The sequence below is a fragment of the Saccoglossus kowalevskii genome, chromosome 1 (genome assembly GCF_978046115.1).
Source record: "Saccoglossus kowalevskii chromosome 1, keSacKowa6.1, whole genome shotgun sequence".
NCBI classification, from domain to species: domain Eukaryota; kingdom Metazoa; phylum Hemichordata; class Enteropneusta; family Harrimaniidae; genus Saccoglossus; species Saccoglossus kowalevskii.
The window spans coordinates 46953367-46978444 of record NC_140641.1 but is presented as its reverse complement, the minus strand read 5'-3'; the positions used below and the strand labels follow the sequence as shown (position 1 = coordinate 46978444).

The 25078-nt window shown below is 31.6% G+C and overlaps 1 protein-coding gene across 1 annotated transcript in view; it reads left to right on the top strand.

Moving 5' to 3' along the window:
• Nucleotides 1-23792, top strand: part of LOC100378132 (U2 snRNP-associated SURP motif-containing protein-like) — a 78920-nt gene extending 55128 nt beyond the window's left edge. Inside the window, exons 15-22 of the mRNA XM_085502668.1 lie at nt 6480-6642; nt 8012-8179; nt 15798-15968; nt 16062-16242; nt 20833-21013; nt 21182-21320; nt 22965-23075; nt 23164-23792. Of these exons, the coding sequence (XP_085358794.1) occupies nt 6480-6642; nt 8012-8179; nt 15798-15968; nt 16062-16242; nt 20833-21013; nt 21182-21320; nt 22965-23075; nt 23164-23658 (1609 nt within the window). The 3' untranslated portion in view covers nt 23659-23792. The remainder of the gene's footprint in view (nt 1-6479; nt 6643-8011; nt 8180-15797; nt 15969-16061; nt 16243-20832; nt 21014-21181; nt 21321-22964; nt 23076-23163) is intronic.
• The last annotated feature ends 1286 nt before the right edge of the window (nt 23793-25078 follow it).

Here is a 25078-nt window from a genome sequence, read left to right as displayed (position 1 = left end):
TTATTTAGTATTATATGAAATGTGTTTCATAACATGTGGTATTACATGACATGATGTTAAATAATGTTATTTAATATTATATGAAATGGGCTACATAACATGTGGTATTACATGACATGATATTAAATAATGTTATTTAGTATTATATGAAATGTTGTGTTACATAACATGTGATATTACATGACATGATGTTAAATAATGTTATTTAGTATTATATGAAATGTGTTACATAACATGTAGTATTACATGACATGATGTTAAATAATGTTATTTAGTATTATATGAAATGTGCTACATGACATATAGTATTACATGACATTATGTTAAATAATGTTCTTTAGTATTATATGAAATGTGTTTCATAACATGTGGTATTACATGACATGATGTTAAATAATGTTATTTAATATTATATGAAATGGGCTACATAACATGTGGTATTACATGACATGATATTAAATAATGTTATTTAGTATTATATGAAATGTTGTGTTACATAACATGTGATATTACATGACATGATGTTAAATAATGTTATTTAGTATTATATGAAATGTGTTACATAACATGTAGTATTACATGACATGATGTTAAATAATGTTATTTAGTATTATATGAAATGTGCTACATGACATATAGTATTACATGACATTATGTTAAATAATGTTATTTAGTATTATATGAAATGTGTTACATAACATGTGGTATTACATGACATGATATTAAATGTTATTTAGTATTATATGAAATGTTGTGTTACATAACATGTGGTATTACATGACATGATGTTAAATAATGTTATTTAGTATTATATGAACTGTGTTACATAACATGTGGTATTACATGACATGATATTAAATAATGTTATTTAGTATTATATGAAATGTGTTTCATAACATGTGGTATTACATGACATGATGTTAAATAATGTTATTTAATATTATATGAAATGGGCTACATAACATGTGGTATTACATGACATGATATTAAATAATGTTATTTAGTATTATATGAAATGGACTACATAACATGCGGTATTACATGACATGATGTTAAATAATGTTATTTAGTATTATATGAAATGTGTTTCATAACATGTGGTATTACATGACATGATGTTAAGTAATGTTATTTAATATTATATGAAATGGGCTACATAACATGTGGTATTACATGACATGATATTAAATAATGTTATTTAGTATTATATGAAATGTTGTGTTACATAACATGTGGTATTACATGACATGTTAAATAATGTTATTTAGTATTATATGAAATGTTGTGCTACATGACATGTTTAATAATGTTATTTAGTATTATATGAAATGTTGTGCTACATGACATGTTTAATAATGTTATTTAGTATTATATGAAATGTGTTACATAACATGTGGTATTACATGACATGATGTTAAATAATGTTATTTAGTATTATATGAAATGTGCTACATAACATGTAGTATTACATGACATGATGTTTAATAATGTTATTTAGTATTATATGAACTGTGTTACATAACATGTGGTATTACATGACATGATGTTAACTAATGTTATTTAGTATTCTATAAAATGTGTTACATAACATGTAGTATTACATGACATGATGTTAACTAATGTTATTTAGTATTATATAAAATGTGTTACATAACATGTAGTATTACATGACATGATGTTAAATAATGTTATTTAGTATTATATGAAATGTTGTGCTACATAACATGTAGTATTACATGACATGATATTAAATAATGTTATTTAGTATTATATGAAATGTTGTGTTACATAACATGTGGTATTACATGACATGATGTTAACTAATGTTATTTAGTATTATATAAAATGTGTTACATAACATGTAGTATTACATGACATGATGTTAAATAATGTTATTTAGTATTATATGAAATGTTGTGCTACATAACATGTAGTATTACATGACATAATGTTATTTAGTATTATATGAACTGTGTTACATAACATGTGGTATTACATGACATGATGTTAAATAATGTTATTTAGTATTATATGAAATGTTGTGCTACATAACATGTAGTATTACATGACATGATGTTTAATAATGTTATTTAGTATTATATGAACTGTGTTACATATCATGTGGTATTACATGACATCATGTTAAATAATGTTATTTAGTATTATATGAAATGTGTTACATAACATGTGGTATTACATGACATGATGTTAAATAATGTTATTTAATATTATATGAAATGGGCTACATAACATGTAGTATTACATGACATGATATTAAATAATGTTATTTAGTATTATATGAAATGTTGTGTTACATAACATGTGATATTACATGACATGATGTTAAATAATGTTATTTAGTATTATATGAAATGTGCTACATGACATGTAGTATTACATGACATGATGTTAAATAATGTTATTTAGTATTATATGAAATGTGTTACATGACATGTAGTATTACATGACATGATGTTAAATAATGTTATTTAGTATTATATGAAATGTGTTACATAGTATGTGGTATTACATGACATGATGTTAAATAATGTTATTTAGTATTATATGAAATGGACTACATAACATGCGGTATTACATGACATGATGTTAAATAATGTTATTTAGTATTATATGAAATGTGTTTCATAACATGTGGTATTACATGACAAGATGTTAAATAATGTTATTTAGTATTATATGAAATGTGTTACATAACATGTGGTATTACATGACATGATGTTAAATAATGTTATTTAGTATTATATGAAATGGGCTACATGTGGTCTTACATGACATGATGTTAAATAATGTTATTTAGTATTATATGAAATGGGCTACATGACATGTAGTATTACATGACATGATGTTTAATAATGTTATTTAGTATTATATGAAATGTGTTACATAACATGTGGTATTACATGACATGATGTTAAATAATGTTATTTAGTATTATATGAAATGTGCTACATGACATGTAGTATTACATGACATGATGTTAAATAATGTTATTTAGTATTATATGAAATGTGTTACATAACATGTGGTATTACATGACATGATGTTAAATAATGTTATTTAGTATTATATGAAATGGACTACATAACATGTGGTATTACATTACATGACATGATGTTAAATAATGTTATTTAGTATTATATGAAATGTGTTTCATAACATGTGGTATTACATGACATGATGTTAAATAATGTTATTTAATATTATATGAAATGGGCTACATAACATGTGGTATTACATGACATGATATTAAATAATGTTATTTAATATTATATGAAATGGGCTACATAACATGTGGTATTACATGACATGATATTAAATAATGTTATTTAGTATTATATGAAATGTTGTGTTACATAACATGTGGTATTACATGACATGATGTTAAATAATGTTATTTAGTATTATATGAAATGTTGTGCTACATGACATGTTTAATAATGTTATTTAGTATTATATGAAATGTGTTACATAACATGTAGTATTACATGACATGATGTTAAATAATGTTATTTAGTATTATATGAAATGTGCTACATGACATGTAGTATTACATGACATTATGTTAAATAATGTTATTTAGTATTATATGAAATGTGTTACATAACATGTGGTATTACATGACATGATATTAAATGTTATTTAGTATTATATGAAATGTTGTGTTACATAACATGTGGTATTACATGACATGATGTTAAATAATGTTATTTAGTATTATATGAAATGTGCTACATAACATGTGGTATTACATTACATGATGTTAAATAATGTTATTTAATATTATATGAAATGGGCTACATAACATGTGGTATTACATAACATGTGATATTACTTGACATGATGTTAAATAATGTTATTTAGTATTATATGAAATGTGTTACATAACATGTAGTATTACATGACATGATGTTAAATAATGTTATTTAGTATTATATGAAATGTGCTACATGACATGTAGTATTACATGACATGATGTTAAATAATGTTATTTAGTATTATATGAAATGTGTTACATAACATGTGGTATTACATGACATGATGTTAACTAATGTTATTTAATATTATATGAAATGGGCTACATGACATGTAGTATTACATGACATGTTAACTAATGTTATTTAGTATTATATAAAATGTGTTACATAACATGTAGTATTACATGACATGATGTTAAATAATGTTATTTAGTATTATATGAAATGTTGTGCTACATAACATGTAGTATTACATGACATGATGTTAAATAATGTTATTTAGTATTATATGAAATGTGCTACATGACATGTAGTATTACATGACATGATGTTAAATAATGTTATTTAGTATTATATGAAATGTGTTACATGACATGTAGTATTACACGACATGATGTTAAATATTGTTATTTAGTATTATATGAAATGTGTTACATAACATGTGGTATTACATGACATGATGTTAAATAATGTTATTTAGTATTATATGAAATGGACTACATAACATGTGGTATTACATGACATGATATTAAATAATGTTATTTAGTATTATATGAAATGTGTTTCATAACATGTGGTATTACATGACATGATGTTAAATAATGTTATTTAGTATTATATGAAATGTTGTGCTACATGACATGTTTAATAATGTTATTTAGTATTATATGAAATGTTGTGCTACATGACATGTTTAATAATGTTATTTAGTATTATATGAAATGTGTTACATAACATGTAGTATTACATGACATGATGTTAAATAATGTTATTTAGTATTATATGAAATGTGCTACATGACATGTAGTATTACATGACATGTTAAATAATGTTATTTAGTATTATATGAACTGTGTTACATAACATGTGGTATTACATGACATGATGTTGACTAATGTTATTTAGTATTCTATAAAATGTGTTACATAACATGTAGTATTACATGACATGATGTTAAATAATGTTATTTAGTATTATATGAAATGTTGTGCTACATAACATGTATTACATGACATGATATTAAATAATGTTATTTAGTATTATATGAAATGTTGTGTTACATAACATGTGGTATTACATGACATGATGTTAACTAATGTTATTTAGTATTATATAAAATGTGTTACATAACATGTAGTATTACATGACATGATGTTAAATAATGTTATTTAGTATTATATGAAATGTGCTACATAACATGTAGTATTACATGACATGATGTTTAATAATGTTATTTAGTATTATATGAACTGTGTTACATAACATGTGGTATTACATGACATGATGTTAAATAATGTTATTTAGTATTATATGAAATGTTGTGCTACATAACATGTAGTATTACATGACATGATGTTTAATAATGTTATTTAGTATTATATGAACTGTGTTACATATCATGTGGTATTACATGACATCATGTTAAATAATGTTATTTAGTATTATATGAAATGTGTTACATAACATGTGGTATTACATGACATGATGTTAAATAATGTTATTTAATATTATATGAAATGGGCTACATAACATGTGGTATTACATGACATGATATTAAATAATGTTATTTAGTATTATATGAAATGTGTTACATAACATGTGGTATTACATGACATGGTGTTAAATAATGTTATTTAGTATTATATGAAATGTGTTACATAACATGTAGTATTACATGGCATGATGTTAACTAATGTTATTTAGTATATAAAATGTGTTACATAACATGTGGTATAATAATGTTATTTAATATTATATGAACTGTGTTACATAACATGTGGTATTACATGACATGATGTTAAATAATGTTATTTAGTATTATATGAAATGTTGTGCTACATAACATGTAGTATTACATGACATGATGTTTAATAATGTTATTTAGTATTATATGAAATGTGTTACATAACATGTGGTATTACATGACATGATGTTAAATAATGTTATTTAATATTATATGAAATGGGCTACATAACATGTGGTATTACATGACATGATATTAAATAATGTTATTTAGTATTATATGAAATGTGTTACATAACATGTGGTATTACATGACATGGTGTTAAATAATGTTATTTAGTATTATATGAAATGTGTTACATAACATGTAGTATTACATGGCATGATGTTAACTAATGTTATTTAGTATATAAAATGTGTTACATAACATGTGGTATAATAATGTTATTTAATATTATATGAAATGGGCTACATAACTTGTGGTATTACATGACATGATGTTAACTAACGTTATTTAGTATTATATAAAATGTGTTACATAACATGTAGTATTACATGACATGATGTTAAATAATGTTATTTAGTATTATATGAAATGTTGTGTTACATAACATGTGGTATTACATGACATGATGTTAAATAATGTTATTTAGTATTATATGAAATGTTGTGTTACATAACATGTGGTATTACATGACATGATGTTAAATAATGTTAAATTCTTCATATATGTTATTATAGCCAAAGAGACAAATTGGAAGATATGTTACGTCAGATAACACCAGAAAGAGTTTGTATTGGTGATACCATGGTATATTGTTTGGATCACGCTGAGTCTGCTGAAGAGATTGTGGATTGTATTGCTGAATCACTGTCTATTCTACAAACACCAGTACCAAAAAAGGTAAGCAGTCATCTACAACACAGAGATTAAAGGTGTGCTAAGCTTTTTGTATGATGGTGTGTCATTGGCTTACCTTTCCAAGCTGCAAAAATATTGTACCACTTAATTGGATTTTGGCCTTGTCTGAATCAAAGGTACTGTAGAATACTTTATTTTCGCTTGGAATTTATTTTCGCTATTTTCGCTGAAGGGATGATTCCGTGAAAATAAAATCCAGCGAATATACTTTTTTTCCTATATTTCACATTAAACTCATGAAAAATCAGTGAAAATAAATTCCAAGCAAAGCGCCCAAACAGCCTTTTCAGCGAAAATTAATTCCAGCGAAAATAAAGTATTCCACAGTAAATGGATATCGTCATCATTCTTAGACCCCGTTCGGACTGATTGACCTCTGTGTGTCCGTCTGTCCTGTATCTTAGACATGCTTGGACCAATCACAATCCAACTTCACACATACATCATAATAATATTATACATATGTACATATGCATGTTTCATTATCTGATTCAAGATGGCCAAACAGCGGCCACCTTTGTACTGAAAAATCATCAAAATTATGCATTTCTCGGCTGTTTACAGATGGATTTTGTTCAAACTTCGGACATTATGGGATCTTGATGCATGTTATTTTGTTTTTCAGATAAGATTCAAAATGGCCATCTGGCAGACATTTTGTTTTCATGAATGCAGTTCTAGTGCTATATCTCTGCCATGCTTTGACTGATTATGTTCAAATTTTATATATTCATTATACATTATGACATAGATATATTGGTTTGACTATCTGATTCAAAATGGCCAAATGGCAGCAGTTTTTGTGCTAAATATCATCAAAAATCAAGCTTTTCTCGCATTCCAGAACTTGATCTTGGCATTTATGGATGTATTTTTTTCAAACTTGGTATTAGGTTGGACATTATGAGTTCCTGATGCATTATATTTTTCAGATCGGATTCAAAATGGTTGACTGGCAGTCATTTTGTTTGAATGAATGCGCTTCTAGAGCGATATCTCTGATATGCTTTGACTGATTATGTTCAAATTTTATATATTCGTTTTACATTATGTTGTAGATATATAGATGTATTCAAAATGGCCGACTGGTGGCCATTTTGTTTTAATTAATGCTGGTCCAGATCAATATTTCTCAATATGGACAAGTACTAGTTTGACAATCAGACACAAGATGTCAATCATTTTAATCAAGCATCATTTTCTGGATCCATATTTCTGACATGTTTATGTTCCAAGTATATTAACTATAAACAAAACTATATATCTTAAATTTGATAACTAACGGGGACTGTGCTATGCATGGCTTGTTGTTACTGTTAATGTATCATATGTGCTTATGTTTCATTTACAGATTGGTAGATTATTTTTAGTTTCTGATATTCTATATAACTCTAGTGCCAAGGTACCCAATGCATCGTTCTTTAGAAAATTCTTTGAAACAAAACTTCCTGAGGTGTTTGGTGACATGCGTGAAACATACCAGTGCATCGAAGGACGTCTTAAAGCTGAACAATTTAAGGTAAGTTTTTTTTTTAATTTTTTGTCAATGCTTAATTGAAATTATTGTTTAGTTATAAACATTCAGTTTCTGTAACAATAAATTAAGAGTTTTGTTCTAGAAATAAGGGGGGGGGGTTACACTCCAATGTGACTTGTGCTCTAATTTAATGCAAGTTGAGTAGTTTAACTTTGTATTAATTTGGGTCGTGTCTGTGCAAATGTGTGTGCACATTTTTATGTTACCAGCTTTTTCTCACACAATGTGTGATCCAATTCAGTTCAGAGTTGGTACAGAGACAGAAATTGATGGTGCTATTGTGCACATCAAGTTATTTTTTTCAAAGTTTCACTGTGTTTTTCCTTGATTTTTAACATTTTTCCTTCAAAATCCGACTTTTCTCGAAATTACCCGAGTTTAATCAGAGTTTTGATGACGCTTACGCAAGTTCTCGTCTCGGTGGAAATCAGTTATTTTTGTGAGGATATTGTATCCCGGAATTGTATCTTTATTTGCGCAACGCTTATATGGACAAAATTGTGTCTCGTCAATTTCAAAGGTAAGAAACTGTGCTTGTTATGGTATTACCGTTTGTGTCTCGGGTTTGGTGATCGTGAGAAACTATTGCTAACCTGGCGAAAGTTTCGCCAGAAAAACTGCCTCTTTATTATGGTTGTAGGAACTGATTATGTATTGTGTAAATTGAAAGTTCACCTCGTGATTTAAGAGGTTTGCAGTGCTCTCACCGGGATTCAAACGTCGTGGTCGTGGTGGTGTTGGCGCAATGCTGCTCTGAGACGCTTGCCAGACTCTGCCTCGCTCAAAATCATTATCGCCATGCTTGATTTCCGCAACATTTACATTTGTTTATGATTTCCACAGCTATTGTTCTATGAGATGCGTCCTCGCTGTTCATAAACAGCCATAAACAAGTTTAGTTGGGTCGGCATGTACTCATTGAAAGTGTTGGTTTATTTACGTAATCCACTGTTCATGCAATAGGCGAAGTTAAAAATATGTCGCTGCTCAGGAGAGATGGCCCACAACGCTAAATGTCCCAATATAAACGTACCGGTACGTTTATTTTTTCCACAGAAATATTCCACCCGGTACATTTTTATTTGGGACGGTACGTTTATTTATTTTTCTAAATCCGATTAAAAAAACCATGCCTTTTTCCGCATGAGAAACGAAGCCAAAAGATCGCACTAAAACATCGGTAAATCTGGTCTTTCGTGTTGCTTTCACCATGAGGTCACTGAACAGTCATATTTAAATGCTTTATGGTAATTTGAGCACATGGGCACCATCCAGCATTTTGATTGGTTGATTAGCGACTTGACCTATCTGGTCAATAAACACGTGTCGTGAACATGGATAACTTGGCGGATATCGTCTCATCGAGCGTTAACATGTAACTAAAAACATTTGCTTACGATAAAACTAAGTTGAATTTTATTTGCATTTCATAACAATTCAACGAATTTATTTTTTGTACGTTAATATAATCACTACTGAGTACTAATCAACAATTACAACACTTCGAAAACAAGTAAGCTACCGTACCGTGATCATTTGCTACCAACAAAAAAATAATGCATAATAAATATAGTGAATATTTTTTGTTGTCATGTGAACAGTTTTTTTGATTGACTGTAATTTTCCAACATTTCATGACGCCAAATAGAACCAAATTAGGGCATTTCACTCCTTCTTGACGCCTATTTAAACGATTATACGGCATCTTGTCGCCAGCCACGAATGTCACACTAGATGAACTTGATCGATACTGCTGACCATTCCATGCATTTTTTATTGATGCACGACGACACGCAAATCAAGAAAAGTATTGTCCTTGCAACAATTTCGCGCAATACGTCACCACTATACAGTGGCTGATTTTAATTTTTATTCAATATTAAAACAAACTACAGTGAGTTGTTCTATGGTCGTATAAAATTAAAATAAACTACATTAAGATACAGTAAAGTTAACCAACTAAACAGAATGCTAAATAAAGCTAAATAATATTACAAACACATAGAATCACAATAAACTTGTACGATACAGTACAATACAATACTCTAACTACTATTGCTAAGGAGTGGAAAATCACATTCACATTAGAGTCATAACTATGGAAAAAATTATTTTTAAATTTGGTGGAGCTGCTCATATATCATCTACATACATTTTTGTATGTATTGTGCAGTTTCCCAGCCAGTCCGACTCGAGTAGTGATTGGTTTGCTACTTCATTACATCTTGCAGCCTTTCAAACAGTATATTGCGAGACATGCATCAATTGTTGTCCATGTATATTCCTAATTGCTCAGTGAAAACTTGCAATTTCTTTCTGGCTGGTATAAATATAGTAAGTAATATGTTTTCGTACTGAAAAGACGGTACACAAATATCTTTTTTAATTAAATTTAACAGCTAATGGGAGCATATATGCTACAACCTCTGCTTACTTTTGACTAAATGTTTTTGGTTTTTTTCAGGTGCAGAGCCAGAATTTTTTTCTTGGAAAGCAAAGCCACTGAAACTGCATATATTACAAAAGCATACTATTCGCTGCATGTCTGACAATTGTATAAAGTTTTGCAGGTCGTCTTTTTTTTTTTTGAGAATTGCTGTCAACCAAAGCATAAATATGTGTTAAGCCATTCTCACGTACGTGGAATTGATGCGAAGTCGCGTTGTTCAAATTTACGGGATAACATACTCGTAAACAGCCATTCTCACATACGTGGAATTGATGGATGTATAAACGTTGTTCAAATTTACGTGAGAACATACTTGAAAACAGTCATCTCGCATATCAAGGGTTCTCACGCATTTTTCTTTTTATGTGAGAACACACTAGAAAACAATCATTCTCACGCACGTGAGAACTGACCCGAAACTGTCAAACTCCCGCACGAAAAAGTAATTACGTGACAATGGTTGATTTCCGGCCCAACTCGCGTATGTGAGAAAGACGTGAGAATGGTCAAAATTTTGACCTATAAATAACTCACTACTGAAGTATGTCAAATATCTTGGAGTGGTAGCTTTCGAAATGCCAAAAATGTGACCATCAAGTCATGCAACCTTGTCATTGAACATCGTTTTACCTTTCTGAATATTCAATGTTCATGGAGACTATTCTTAATTGGATGTTAACAAGTAAACCATTCGTGACCTGTTGGCAACTGTGAAAGGTGTTGAATATTTTCTCCACACTCAGTTTACCTTTAGAAAATTGTGAATCACCAGTTTTTAGGGGGGGAACATTGTTGTTGACTTCTGTGTGCGAAGCACAAAAAGGGAGTCTTTGCAGTTAGTGTGTCTGTATGGGTGTGTGTGTGTGTGTGTGTGTGTATGTGTGTATGTGTGTCCGTCTGTTTCACTGATATCTCAAGAACCATACATCAGTTTTTGATGAAACTTGGTGCATAGATGCTCTGGGCCAATGCGCAGATTTGATTAGGTTTTGGTAAAAATCCATGCATATTAATTACCTAATTTGCATGATAATTAGCTGGATTTTAGCTGTTCCATGACTGTTCCACTGATATCTAAAGAACCACTCATTGGATTTTGATGAAACTTGGCACACAGATGCTCCAAACTAATGCACAGATTTGATTAGTTTTGGGTAAAAATCTGTACAATATTAATTACCTAATTTGCATAATGATTAATAAATTTTCGGCTTTTCCACTGATATTTCAATAAAACTTGGTACATAGATGTCATAGGACACTGCACAAACCTGATAGTTTTTAGGGTAATATCAGTATATATTAATTAGCTAATTTGCATAATTAATTTTCAGCTTTTGATATTTCAAGTAGTAATCATCACATTTCAATGAAACTTGGTACATGGATGTCATAGGACACTGCGCAGACCTGATAGTTTTTAGGGTAATATCAGTACATATTAATTACCTAATTTGCATAATTAATTAATTTTCAGCTTTTGATATGTCAAGTAGTAATCATCATATTTCAATGAGACTTGCTACATAGATCTTCTACGATTATGCAGAGATCTGATTAGTTTTAATTGGATTTTAATTACCTAATTAGCATAATTTTCAGCTTTTGATATTTCAAGTAGTAATCATCACATTTTAATGAAATTGTGTACATAGATGTCATAGGATACTGCACAGACCTGATAGTTTTTAGGGTAATATCAGTATATATTAATTAGCTAATTTGCATAATTAATTAATTTTCAACTTTTGATATTTCAAGTAGTAATCATCACATTTCAATGACACTTGGTACATAGATGTCATAGGACACTGCACAGACCTGATAGTTTTTAGGGTAATATGAGTACATATTAATTATCTAATTTGCATAATTAATTAATTTTCAGCTTTTGATATTTCAAGTAGTAATCATCACATTTCAATGAAATTTGGTACATAGATGTCATAGGACACTGTACAGACCTGATAGTTTTTAGGATAATATCAGTATATATTAATTAGCTAATTTGCATAATTAATTAATTTTCAGCTTTTGATATTTCAAGTAGTAATCATCACATTTCAATGACACTTGGTACATAGATGTCATAGGACACTGCACAGACCTGATAGTTTTTAGGGTAATATGAGTACATATTAATTACCTAATTTGCATAATTAATTAATTTTCAGCTTTTGATATATCAAGTAGTAATCATCATATTTCAATGAGACTTGCTACATAGATCTTCTAGGATTATGCAGAGACCTGATTAGTTTTAATTGGATATTAATTACCTAATTTGCATAATGTTCCACTGATATATAAAGAACCACAAATTGGATTTTAATGAAACTTTTAAAGAGAACTATGCAGAAACCCAGTTAGTTTTTGATAAATATTTAATGCTTATTAATCTCCTAATTAACATAATTAATTAACACTGATATCTCAATTACTGATCATCACATTTGAATAAAATTTGGTACATAAATGCTCTAGAACAATAGACAGGCCTGATTAATTTGGGGTTAAAATTTGTTCATATTAATTCTCTAATTAGCATAATAATTCATAATTTTTTTGTTCTGTTCTGTTCATATTAGTTACCTGATTTACATAATTAGTTTTCAGCTTTTCCATCAATATCTCATGTACAAGTAATTTTTAATTAATTTTTAATGTGTCTTCAATACTCTCAGCACACGGGAGTTCTTTCTAAGCTTTCTTTGATTTTTGCATTGAAATCAGTGCTAACAGAGATAGCATATTAACATCATGGTAATTCACTTCCGCATTGCATAAAAAATAATTACATTGTCAATGATCGGAAGTACGATACAGCATTTTGATTGACCTGTTAGGTCAAGGGATGTTTCAGGTCAAATTTTGCTGAAATGGAAATTGCTTTGCATCAAGAGTTATCGTACGATCTAAAACGAAGATAATGATAAAGATTTTGCCTTCAACTGTTTTCCCACAAACCCTACCCATATTTACACCATAAATTCAGATGGTATGTAAATTGTTGTTAAATAGAAATTATACATTTGTGGAAGACTTTTGTTGCTGTAACCAACAAAATAAACACAAGCATAGTTTACCTTACTTTTACGTCATTTTTTTCGGCTTGCAAAAAATGGATTTACAGCGACATATGCTAATCCCTCAGCCTGTCAGCCATTTTGTTTGTTTACAGTTCAGCTTTTGAACAGAGGTGAACAGTAATATACTGTTGTAATAAGTTATTTCTCAAAAATAAACTTTTATGATTTAATTAAGCAGAATGCCACAACGTAAACAAGTAATCAAATGAAACATGAACAACTTAAACAAGTAATCAAATGAAACATGAACAACTTAAACAAGTAATCAAATGAAACATGAACAAAATTGTATCTGATTGACAGTAGAGAAAGTCTAGTTGATACTGATTGGTTGGATGTAATGAAAGACATAATTAGTGTTGGATTACGTATTGCTGCCCCTTCATATAATCTGGATAATACACCTGCAGCCTCAAAATGCCTTCAAATTCATTCCTTTTTTTCAATCAAAACTGGCAATCTATCATTTGTTACACTTGGTTTTTGACTCCCATGTGCGAAGCACAAAATGGGAGTCTTTGCAGTTAGTGTGTCTGTATGTATGTGTGTGTGTGTGTGTGTATGTATATATGTGTGTGTGTGTGTGTGTCCGTCTGTTCCACTGATATCTCAAGAACCATATATCAGTTTTTGTTGAAACTTGATGCATAGATGCTCTGGGCCAATGCGCAGATTTGATTAGGTTTTGGTAAAATTCCATGCATATTAATTACCTAATTTGCATGATAATAAGCTAATTTTTAGCTGTTACATTACTGTTCCATTGATATCTAAAGAACCACTCATTGGATTTTGATGAAACTTGGTATATTGATGCTTTGAACTTGTCCGAGGATTTGATTAGTTTTGGGTAAAAATCTGTGCATATTAATTACTTAATTTGCATGATAATTAGCTAATTTTCAGCTGTTAAATGACTGTTTCACTGATATCTAAACAACCACTCATTGGATTTTGATGAAACTTGGTATATTGATGCTTTGAACTTGTCCGCGGATTTGATTAGTTTTGGGTAAAAATCTGTGCATATTAATTACTTAATTTGCATGATAATTAGCTAATTTTCAGCTGTTAAATGACTGTTCCACTGATATCTAAACAACCACTCATTGGATTTTGATGAAACTTGGTACATAGATGCTGTGAACTAATGCAAGTTTTTGATTGGTTTTTGGTAAAAATTACGTAATTACTAATTACCTAATTTGCATACTGATTAGTGAATTTTCGGTTTTTCCACTGATAAAGTTCTAATCATCACATTTCAATGAAACTTGGTACATAGATGTCATAGGACACTGCACATATCTGATAGTTTTTAAGGTAATATCAGTGCATATTAATTACTTGATTTGCATAATTAATTAATTTTCAGCTTTTGATGTTTCAAGTAGTAAGCATTACATTTTAATGAAACTTGGTACATAGATACTCAAGGACTATGCAGAGATTCATTTTTGGGGGGATAAATATTTGTGCATATTAATCACCTAAATTGCATAATTAGTTAATTTTCAGCTTTCACACTGATTTCTCAAGTACTAATCATCACATTTCAATGAAACTTTGTACATTGATGTGGTAGGACAATAGACTGAATAATTGTGGGTTAAAATTTGTACATATTAATTACTAATTTGCATAATTAACCACTTTTATGCTATCACACTGATATCTAAAGTACTAATTATTCCATTTCAATAAAACTTGGTACAACGATGCTCTAAGGATTTGTACAAACTTGATAAGTTTGGGGTTACAATCTGTTTATATTAATTCCCTAATTAGCATAATAATTCATAATTTTTTTTGGTTCCAATCACATTTCAATAAAACTTGGTACATAGATGGTCTGTTACATTGCGCAGACCTCATTAGTTTTACACTCAGATCTGTTCATATTAATTTTCTCATTTGCATTATTAGTTTTCAGCTTTTCCATCACTACAAATGTATTTCAATCAAGTACAAGTAATTCCGAATTATTCTTGAATGTGTCTCCAAAACTCTCAGCACATGGGAGCTCTTTCTAAGCCTTCTTTGATTTTGTATTGTTTTTTAGCAAAAAGTAATGGCTTGCTTTCGTGCTTGGGAAGACTGGACCATTTATCCCCAGGAGTTTCTCATCCGACTGCAGAACATATTCTTGGGTCTGATTACAGCCAATATTATGGAAAGAGACATACTTGAGGATCCAGTGAAAGATGATATTCCACAAATTCCTGTACAAATGGTATTTAATAATCACTATGAGTTTGGTATCCTGAAAACAGAATTGTCACCTATGAATGTCAAATAATCATTAACTATAATTTACTCAATGCAGGTAAAAAAAAAAGAGAATTATGATGGTGTCCCCGTTTCTGAAGATTTGGATGGTGTTCCTACTGTTGAAGAAGAAACAGTACCTTCTAATATTGACATTGAGCCAATTGATGGAGTGCCACTTAAAGAGGATTTAGACGGCATACCAATTGATTTGAATCAAGACATTGATGGCATTCCATGTAAGTTGACTAACATGTAAACATAATATATGACTTAAACATGATGCAGCTCACAGGTAAACATGTAATTAATTGGTGAATATGACTCAATATGTGGATGGTAGGTAATCATAGTAACGTATTACCCCGGGCACACGCTCCTCCCTGGGCAAGCGCCCACCCCCCTGTTTTCATCACAGCTATGGCATTACCGTCATGTGCATTTGTCGTTGAAGAAAGAACATTTTGCCAACCTCAAGTCCATTACCATAACCATAATGAGGCATGCCGACGATGGGAACTTGTTGCATCATAATTTTGTCATGTGTGTGGGTGCGTGAATAAAGCATGTTAATGAGGTCCACCCATTTGGATATGTTTATGTATTCACAATAGTTTGTAAACATTTCACATCAGTAATAAAAGGTTTATTTGTTTCATAACCCTGTCTGCTATTCTTCAGTAATTATGATGCGATGTATCAATACGTGCATGAACAAAATTATGCTAATGAGGTCATCGCCATCTTGGATTACAAGCGGTAGTTTATCTCGGTCGTTTCAACTTGCACTGATCACGGTTACTAAAAAAGTAACCGTGCATTGATTACAATACTTTGTAGCCAATTTCAGTGAGTAATACGACTTCATTCCCTGACATAAAACAAGTTTTATTCTTGAAATTCGACCCTGTGTCTTAGTGTTCCCACAGTTCTTGACCGAGTGCTCACGTTTATTGAAACCTCACATAAATCAAGAAATAAGTACATGTACAAAGTGTACGAAAGAATTCCTTTGTTTGACCTTACCATACGATCACAGAAACAACTTTTTAGCTCCGCTGTCGACTTTGTCGAGCGGAGCTTATCGTATGAGTGATTGTCTGTCGTCGTCGTTGTCCGTGTCAATGTTTTACTTATTCGACTTCTTCTTGAAAACTACACACCTGATTGCTTTGATACTTGGTGTATATGTACCTTGGGTAGGCCTCTCTCAGATTTGTTCATTTCATGATCATATTTTCAATTCTCTAATTTTGGTGAATATTTTTGTCATTTTTGGTAAAAAGTGATATTTTCGACTTCTCGTTAAAAACCGCAAGTCCAATTACTTTGATATTACATATATAGGTACTACATGTGGAGCTCTCTCAGATTTGTTCATTTTGTAATGATATCTTTAGTTCTCTAATTTTGATGAATATTTTTGTCATTTTTGGTAAAAAGTGATATTTTCGACTTCTTGTTAAAAACCGCAAGTCCAATTGCTTTGATATTACATATATAGGTACTACATGTGGAAATCTCTCAGATTTGTTTATTTTGTAATGATATCTTTAATTCTCTAATTTTGGTGAATATTTTTGTCATTTTTGGTAAAAAGTGATATTTTCGACTTCTTGTTAAAAACGACAAGTCCAATTGCTTTGATATTATTACATATATAGATACTACATGTGGACCTCTCTCAGATTTGTTCATTTTGTAATGATATCTTTAATTATCTAATTTTGGTGAATATTTTTGTCATTTTTCATAAAAAGTGATATTTTCTTGTTAAAAACCACAATCATTTATGGTGAAAAATGATATTTTTGAATTCTTGTTGAAAACATTAATTTTCATTTTCTAATGATATCTTCTGTTCTTTAATTGAAATTTGCATCGCTAACAGTGGAGCTATCTCAGCTGAGAGGCTGCTTGTTTAAATCTTTTTTGGGGTGGTCCTCGGGTAAGCGCCCACCCCCAATTTTTCCCGATTTTGTATGTTCAGGCCTCTGGGTGCGTGCCCGGGGTAATACGGTATATGACTAAATATGTAGATGGAAGGTAATCATAGTATATGACTCCATATGTGGATGGTAGGTAATCATAGTATATGACTCAATATGTGGATGGTAGGTAATCGTAGTACTGTGGAATACTTTATTTTCGCTGGAATTAATTTTCGCTGAAAAGGCTTTTTGGGCGTTTTGCTTTGAATTTATTTTCACTGATTTTTCATGAGTTTAATGTGGAATATAGGAAAAAAAGTATATTCGCTGGATTTTATTTTCACGAAATCATCCCTTCAGCGAAAATAGCGAAAATAAATTCCAAGCGAAAATAAAGTATTCTACAGTATATGACTCAATATGTGGATGGTAGGTAATCGTAGTATATGACTCAATATGTGGATGGAAGGTAATCATAGTATATGACTCAATATGTGGATGGTAGGTAATCATAGTATATGACTCAATATGTGGATGGTAGGTAATCGTAGTGTATGACTCAATATGTGGATGGTAGGTAATCGTAGTATATGACTTAATATGTGGATGGAAGGTAATCATAGCATATGACTCAATATGTGGATGGAAGGTAATCATAGTATATGACTCAATATGTGGAGGGAAGGTAATCATAGTATATGACTCAATATGTGGATGGTAGGTAATCATAGTATATGACTCAATATGTGGATGGTAGGTAATCGTAGTGTATGACTCAATATGTGGATGGTAGGTAATCGTAGTGTATGACTTAATATGTGGATGGTAGGTAATCGTAGTATATGACTCAATATGTGGATGGTAGGTAATCATAGTATATGACTCAATATGTGGATGGTAGGTAATCGTAGTGTATGACTCAATATGTGGATGGTAGGTAATCGTAGTATATGACTTAATATGTGGATGGAAGGTAATCGTAGTATATGACTCAATATGTGGATGGAAGGTAATCATAGTATATGACTCAATATGTGGATGGATGGTAATCGTAGTATATGACTCAATATGTGGATGGTAGGTAATCATAGTGTATGACTTAATATGTGGATGGAAGGTAATCGTAGTATATGACTCAACATGTGGGTGGAAGGTAATCGTAGTATATGACTCAATATGTGGATGGTAGGTAATCATAGTGTATGACTCAATATGTGGATGGTAGGTAATCGTAGTATATGACTTAATATGTGGATGGAAGGTAATCATAGCATATAACTCAATATGTGGATGGTAGGTAATCGTAGTGTATGACTCAATATGTGGATGGTAGGTAATCATAGTATATGACTCAACATGTGGGTGGAAGGTAATCGTAGTATATGACTCAATATGTGGATGGTAGGTAATCATAGTGTATGACTTAATATGTGGATGGAAGGTAATCGTAGTATATGACTCAACATGTGGGTGGAAGGTAATCGTAGTATATGACTCAATATGTGGATGGTAGGTAATCATAGTGTATGACTCAATATGTGGATGGTAGGTAATCGTAGTATATGACTTAATATGTGGATGGAAGGTAATCATAGCATATAACTCAATATGTGGATGGTAGGTAATCGTAGTGTATGACTCAATATGTGGATGGTAGGTAATCATAGTATATGACTCAATATGTGGATGGAAGGTAATCATAGTATATGACTCAATATGTGGATGGTAGGTAATCATAGTATATGACTCAATATGTGGATGGTAGGTAATCATAGTATATGACTCAATATGTGGATGGTAGGTAATCATAGTATATGACTCAATATGTGGATGGATGGTAATCATAGTATATGACTCAATATGTGGATGGTAGGTAATTGTAGTATATGACTCAATATGTGGATGGAAGGTAATCAGTATATGACTCAATATGTGGATGGAAGGTAATCGTAGTATATGACTCAATATGTGGGTGGAAGGTAATCGTAGTATATGACTCAACATGTGGGTGGAAGGTAATCGTAGTATATGACTCAATATGTGGATGGTAGGTAATCGTAGTATATGACTCAATATGTGGATAGTAGGTAATCGTAGTATATGACTTAATATGTGGATGGTAGGTAATCATAGTATATGACTCAATATGTGGGTGGAAGGTAATCATAGTATATGACTCCATATGTGGATGGTAAGTAATCATAGTATATGACTCAATATGTGGATGGAAGGTAATCATAGTACTAGTATATGACTCAATATGTGGATGGTAGGTAATCAGTATATGACTCAATATGTGGATAGAAGGTAATCGTAGCATATGACTCAATATGTGGATGGAAGGTAATCATAGTATATGACTCAATATGTGGAGGGAAGGTAATCATAGTATATGACTCAATATGTGGATGGTAGGTAATCATAGTATATGACTCAATATGTGGATGGTAGGTAATCGTAGTGTATGTCTCAATATGTGGATGGTAGGTAATCGTAGTGTATGACTCAATATGTGGATGGTAGGTAATCGTAGTATATGACTCAATATGTGGGTGGTAGGTAATCGTAGTATATGACTCAATATGTGGATGGTAGGTAATCGTAGTGTATGTCTCAATATGTGGATGGTAGGTAATCGTAGTGTATGACTCAATATGTGGATGGTAGGTAATCGTAGTATATGACTCAATATGTGGATGGTAGGTAATCGTAGTATATGACTCAATATGTGGGTGGAAGGTAATCATAGTATATGACGTAATATGTGGATGGTAGGTAATCATAGTATATGACTCAATATGTGGATGGTAGGTAATCATAGTATATGACGTAATATGTGGATGGTAGGTAAGCATATTATATGACAAACAGATCAATTATGTTCCTTTGTGCATCTAGTAAAAGAAGAAAATTTAGATGGCAGTCCACTGGATGAGAAAGTACCAAAAATAGCGCCCTCAAGGTGGGAAACTGTTGATGAATCTGAATTAGAAGCACAAGCTATGACAACATCCAAGTGGGACATGTTAGAGCACAAAAAAGAGGAGGATGAGATAGAGCAAGAGGAAGAAAAACAAGAGTAAGTTGAGCAGCTCATTATAAGCTACTCGATAAGGCATGACATGGTTTCCTATGCTCATCTGTTTCCACCACTTATTTGCCAATGACATTATGTGCTGTCTTTTACAAACCAGGACAAGACAGGTCATCTGTGTCTGAACCACATTCAGTGTTTGTTTCATTCCAGATCAGAGCATGAGGAGAATGCATGTGAAGAAGAGGAAGCTGAAGCTGAACCAGACAGTCCAGATAGAGAAAATAGTTCTAGTTCTTTAAAGATGACTGAAATGTCTGAAGGAAGAAGAGCTAAGCTTAGAGAAATTGAGGTAAGTTTTATTTTGTCGCAGTTGGATTTGAGTTGTTTACTTAGCTGTTAATGCAATTATTAACAGCTTGGCTTGCATCATGTGGAATTATACAAATGTTCACCCCTCCTGAGGTTGAAATATAGTTTCATTAACCCATTGAGCTCATTGAGGGTCATTCAAACTCATCTGTGTGTGCGCCCGGACCTACATCTTGGACCAATTACTTTCAAAATTCACACATGCATCATAATAATATTATACATATACATCAATTTGTTTCACATTCTGATTCAAAATGGTCAAATAGTGCCCATTTTTGTGCTAAAAAAATCATCAAATATCAAGCATTTCTGGCATTTATGGATGGATTTTGTTCAAACATATAACATACATTAGAGATTACAGGTTCCTGATGCATGTCATTTTATTTTTCAGATTGGATTTAAAATAGCTGACTGGCGGCCATTTTGTTTTAATGATTGGGCTTCGAGAGCCATATCTCTTATATGCTTTGACTGATTATATTCAAATTTTTAGCTCCGCTGTCGACTTTGTCGAGCGGAGCTTATCATATGAGTGATTGTCCGTCGTCGTCCGTGTCAATGTTTTACTTTTTTGACTTCTTCTTGAAAACTACAAGCCTGAATGCTTTGATACTTGGTGTATATGTACCTTGGGTAGACCTTTCTCAGATTTGTTCATTTCATGATGATATCTTCAATTTTCTAATTTTGGTGAATATTTTTGTCATTTTTGGTAAAAAGTGATATTTTCGACTTCTTGTTGAAAACCGCAAGTCCAATTGCTTTGATATTACATATATAGGTACTACATGTGTACCTCTCTCAGATTTGTTCATTTTGTAATGATATCTTCAATTCTCTAATTTCGGTGAATATTTTTGTAATTTTTGGTAAAAAGTGATATTTTCGACTTCTTGTTGAAAACCGCAAGTCCAATTGCTTTGATATTACATATATAGGTACTACATGTGGACCTCTCTCAGATTTGTTCATTTTGTAATGATATCTTTAATTCTCTAATTTCGGTGAATATTTTTGTAATTTTTGGTAAAAAGTGATATTTTCGACTTCTTGTTGAAAACCGCAAGTCCAATTGCTTTGATATTACATATATACGTACTACATGTGGACCTCTCTCAGATTTGTTCATTTCATAATGATATCTTTAATTCTCTAATTTTGATGAATATTTTTGTAATTTTTGGTAAAAAGTGATATTTTCGACTTCTTGTTGAAAACCGCAAGTCCAATTGCTTTGATATATTATACATATATGTACTACATGTGGACCTCTCTCAGATTTGTTCATTTTCTAATGATATCTTCTGTTCTTTAATTGCCATGTGCATTGCTAACAGCGGAGCTATCTCAGCCGACAGGCTGCTTGTATATATTCGTTATACATCATGTTATATATACATGTATTAAAAATTGTTGATTTTGAATGCTGTTCCAGAGCAATATCTCTCAATATGGACAAGTACTTGTTTGACAATCAGATACAAATATCAATGATTTTAATGTTAAAAAATCATATTCCTGACATGGTTATATTCCAGCTATATAACTATATATCTTAAATTTGATAACTAACGGGGACTGTGCCATGCATGGCTTGTTTTGTTTGATTTTTCCACAGTTGAAAGTTTTGAAGTTTCAAGATGAATTGGAAGCTGGTAAAAGAAATAGAAAAAGAAGCATGACAATAACTGAACAAGTTGCACATTACAGAGCCAAGTTGTTACAAAAGGTTAGCAAGTAGTTTCTTTTTAATATTATATATTTGTTCACTGTGCAGTATTTTTGTCTTACTTTATATTCTAATCTATTAATTTTAGGAAAAAGAGAAGGAAAGAGAAAAAGAGAGAGATAGAATTCGAGAGTGGGAGAAGCGGAGAGTGAAGGAATTTGCTTCCTCACCACCAAGTGAAGGATCACCATATGGTAAAAAACGTAGAAGAAGCTCAAGTAGATCTCCTAGTCCACATGGAAAATACAAGTCAAGATCGAGTTCACCATCATCGGATCGATATGGTAGTTCACGACGTAGTTCTCAGTCTCCATCATCATCATATCGAGAACAGTCTCCTCAATCACAGTCTCCTCTTCTCATCAGCAGCAGTAGTAGAAGACGAAAAAGGAAATCTAGGTCCAGATCACCGGGCAGAAAATCACATCGGTTTAAAACATCACATAAATCAAGATCGCGGTCTAGATCACCACGAAGATCACGTAGATCAAGGTCCCATTCACATTCACCTCGCAGACATCGTAGATCACGCTCTAGATCACCAAGAAAATCTAGCTCACATAAAAAGAAACGACAAAAGTAAACACGTCCATCTTTTTGTTACAACCAATATTCTCATGCATGCTGTCATTATGTAATGTGAGATGTTCTGTATATATTATACTGGATAATACTTATACTTGATTTCCTAATATTAAAATACTACCACAATGGAAATCTGGTTACTTAGTTTACTGCATAAACTGTCATGAGTTATTCACTTAAAATCATAAGGATAGGACACAATGTTGCAATGAACAAAATAGTGTTCTGGTACCACACATTAACCATTTATATGCAAAAAGATGACAGAATGGACAAAATGTTCTGTTGTCTTGCCTGCAATGAAACTTGTGTGTTGACATCATTGTTTAACAATTCGTTCTGTCCAAGTAATTTTTCTCTAATCCTTTCCAAAGTTTTATTATATGGTTTCTTGACTTCCTGATGTATCTCTGTCAGAAAAATGGTGGGATTAAACAGACTGGATTTAGCATTAACAAAATATGCGTGTTAAATGCTACACAATTACCTCAAGCATACTATGGTTTTAAAGTTGCAATCCCACATTGTGTGTTCTGCAGAAAAACTTCTTACTGACACCATCTGTCCCCTGTTCCTTGTAAGCAATCCCAGTTTGTATGATCTACAGAAAACCTCTCACTGACCCCATCTGTCCCATGTCCCATGTCCCATGTTCCTTGTAAGCAATCCCAGTTTGTATGATCTACAGAAAACCTCGCACTGACCCCATCTGTCCCATGTTCCTTGTAAGCAATCCCAGTTTGTATGATCTACAGAAAACCTCTCACTGACCCCATCTGTCCCATGTTTCTTGTAAGCAATCCCAGTTTGTATGATCTACAGAAAACCTCTCACTGACCCCATCTGTCCCATGTTCCTTGTAAGCAATCCCAGTTTGTATGATCTACAGAAAACCTCTCACTGACCCCATCTGTCCCATGTTCCTTGTAAGCAATCCCAGTTTGTATGATCTACAGAAAACCTCTCACTGACCCCATCTGTCCCATGTTCCTTGTAAGCAATCCCAGTTTGTATGATCTACAGAAAACCTCTCACTGACCCCATCTGTCCCATGTTCCTTGTAAGCAATCCCAGTTTGTATGATCTACAGAAAACCTCTCACTGACCCCATCTGTCCCATGTTCCTTGTAAGCAATCCCAGTTTGTATGATCTACAGAAAACCTCTCACTGACCCCATCTGTCTCATGTTCCTTGTAAGCAATCCCAGTTTGTATGATCTACAGAAAACCTCTCACTGACCCCATCTGTCCCATGTTCCTTGTAAGCAATCCCAGTTTGTATGATCTACAGAAAACCTCTTACTGACCCCATCTGTCCCATGTTTTCCTTGTAAGCAATCCCAGTTTGTATGATCTACAGAAAACCTCTCACTGACCCCATCTGTCCCATGTTCCTTGTAAGCAATCCCAGTTTGTAT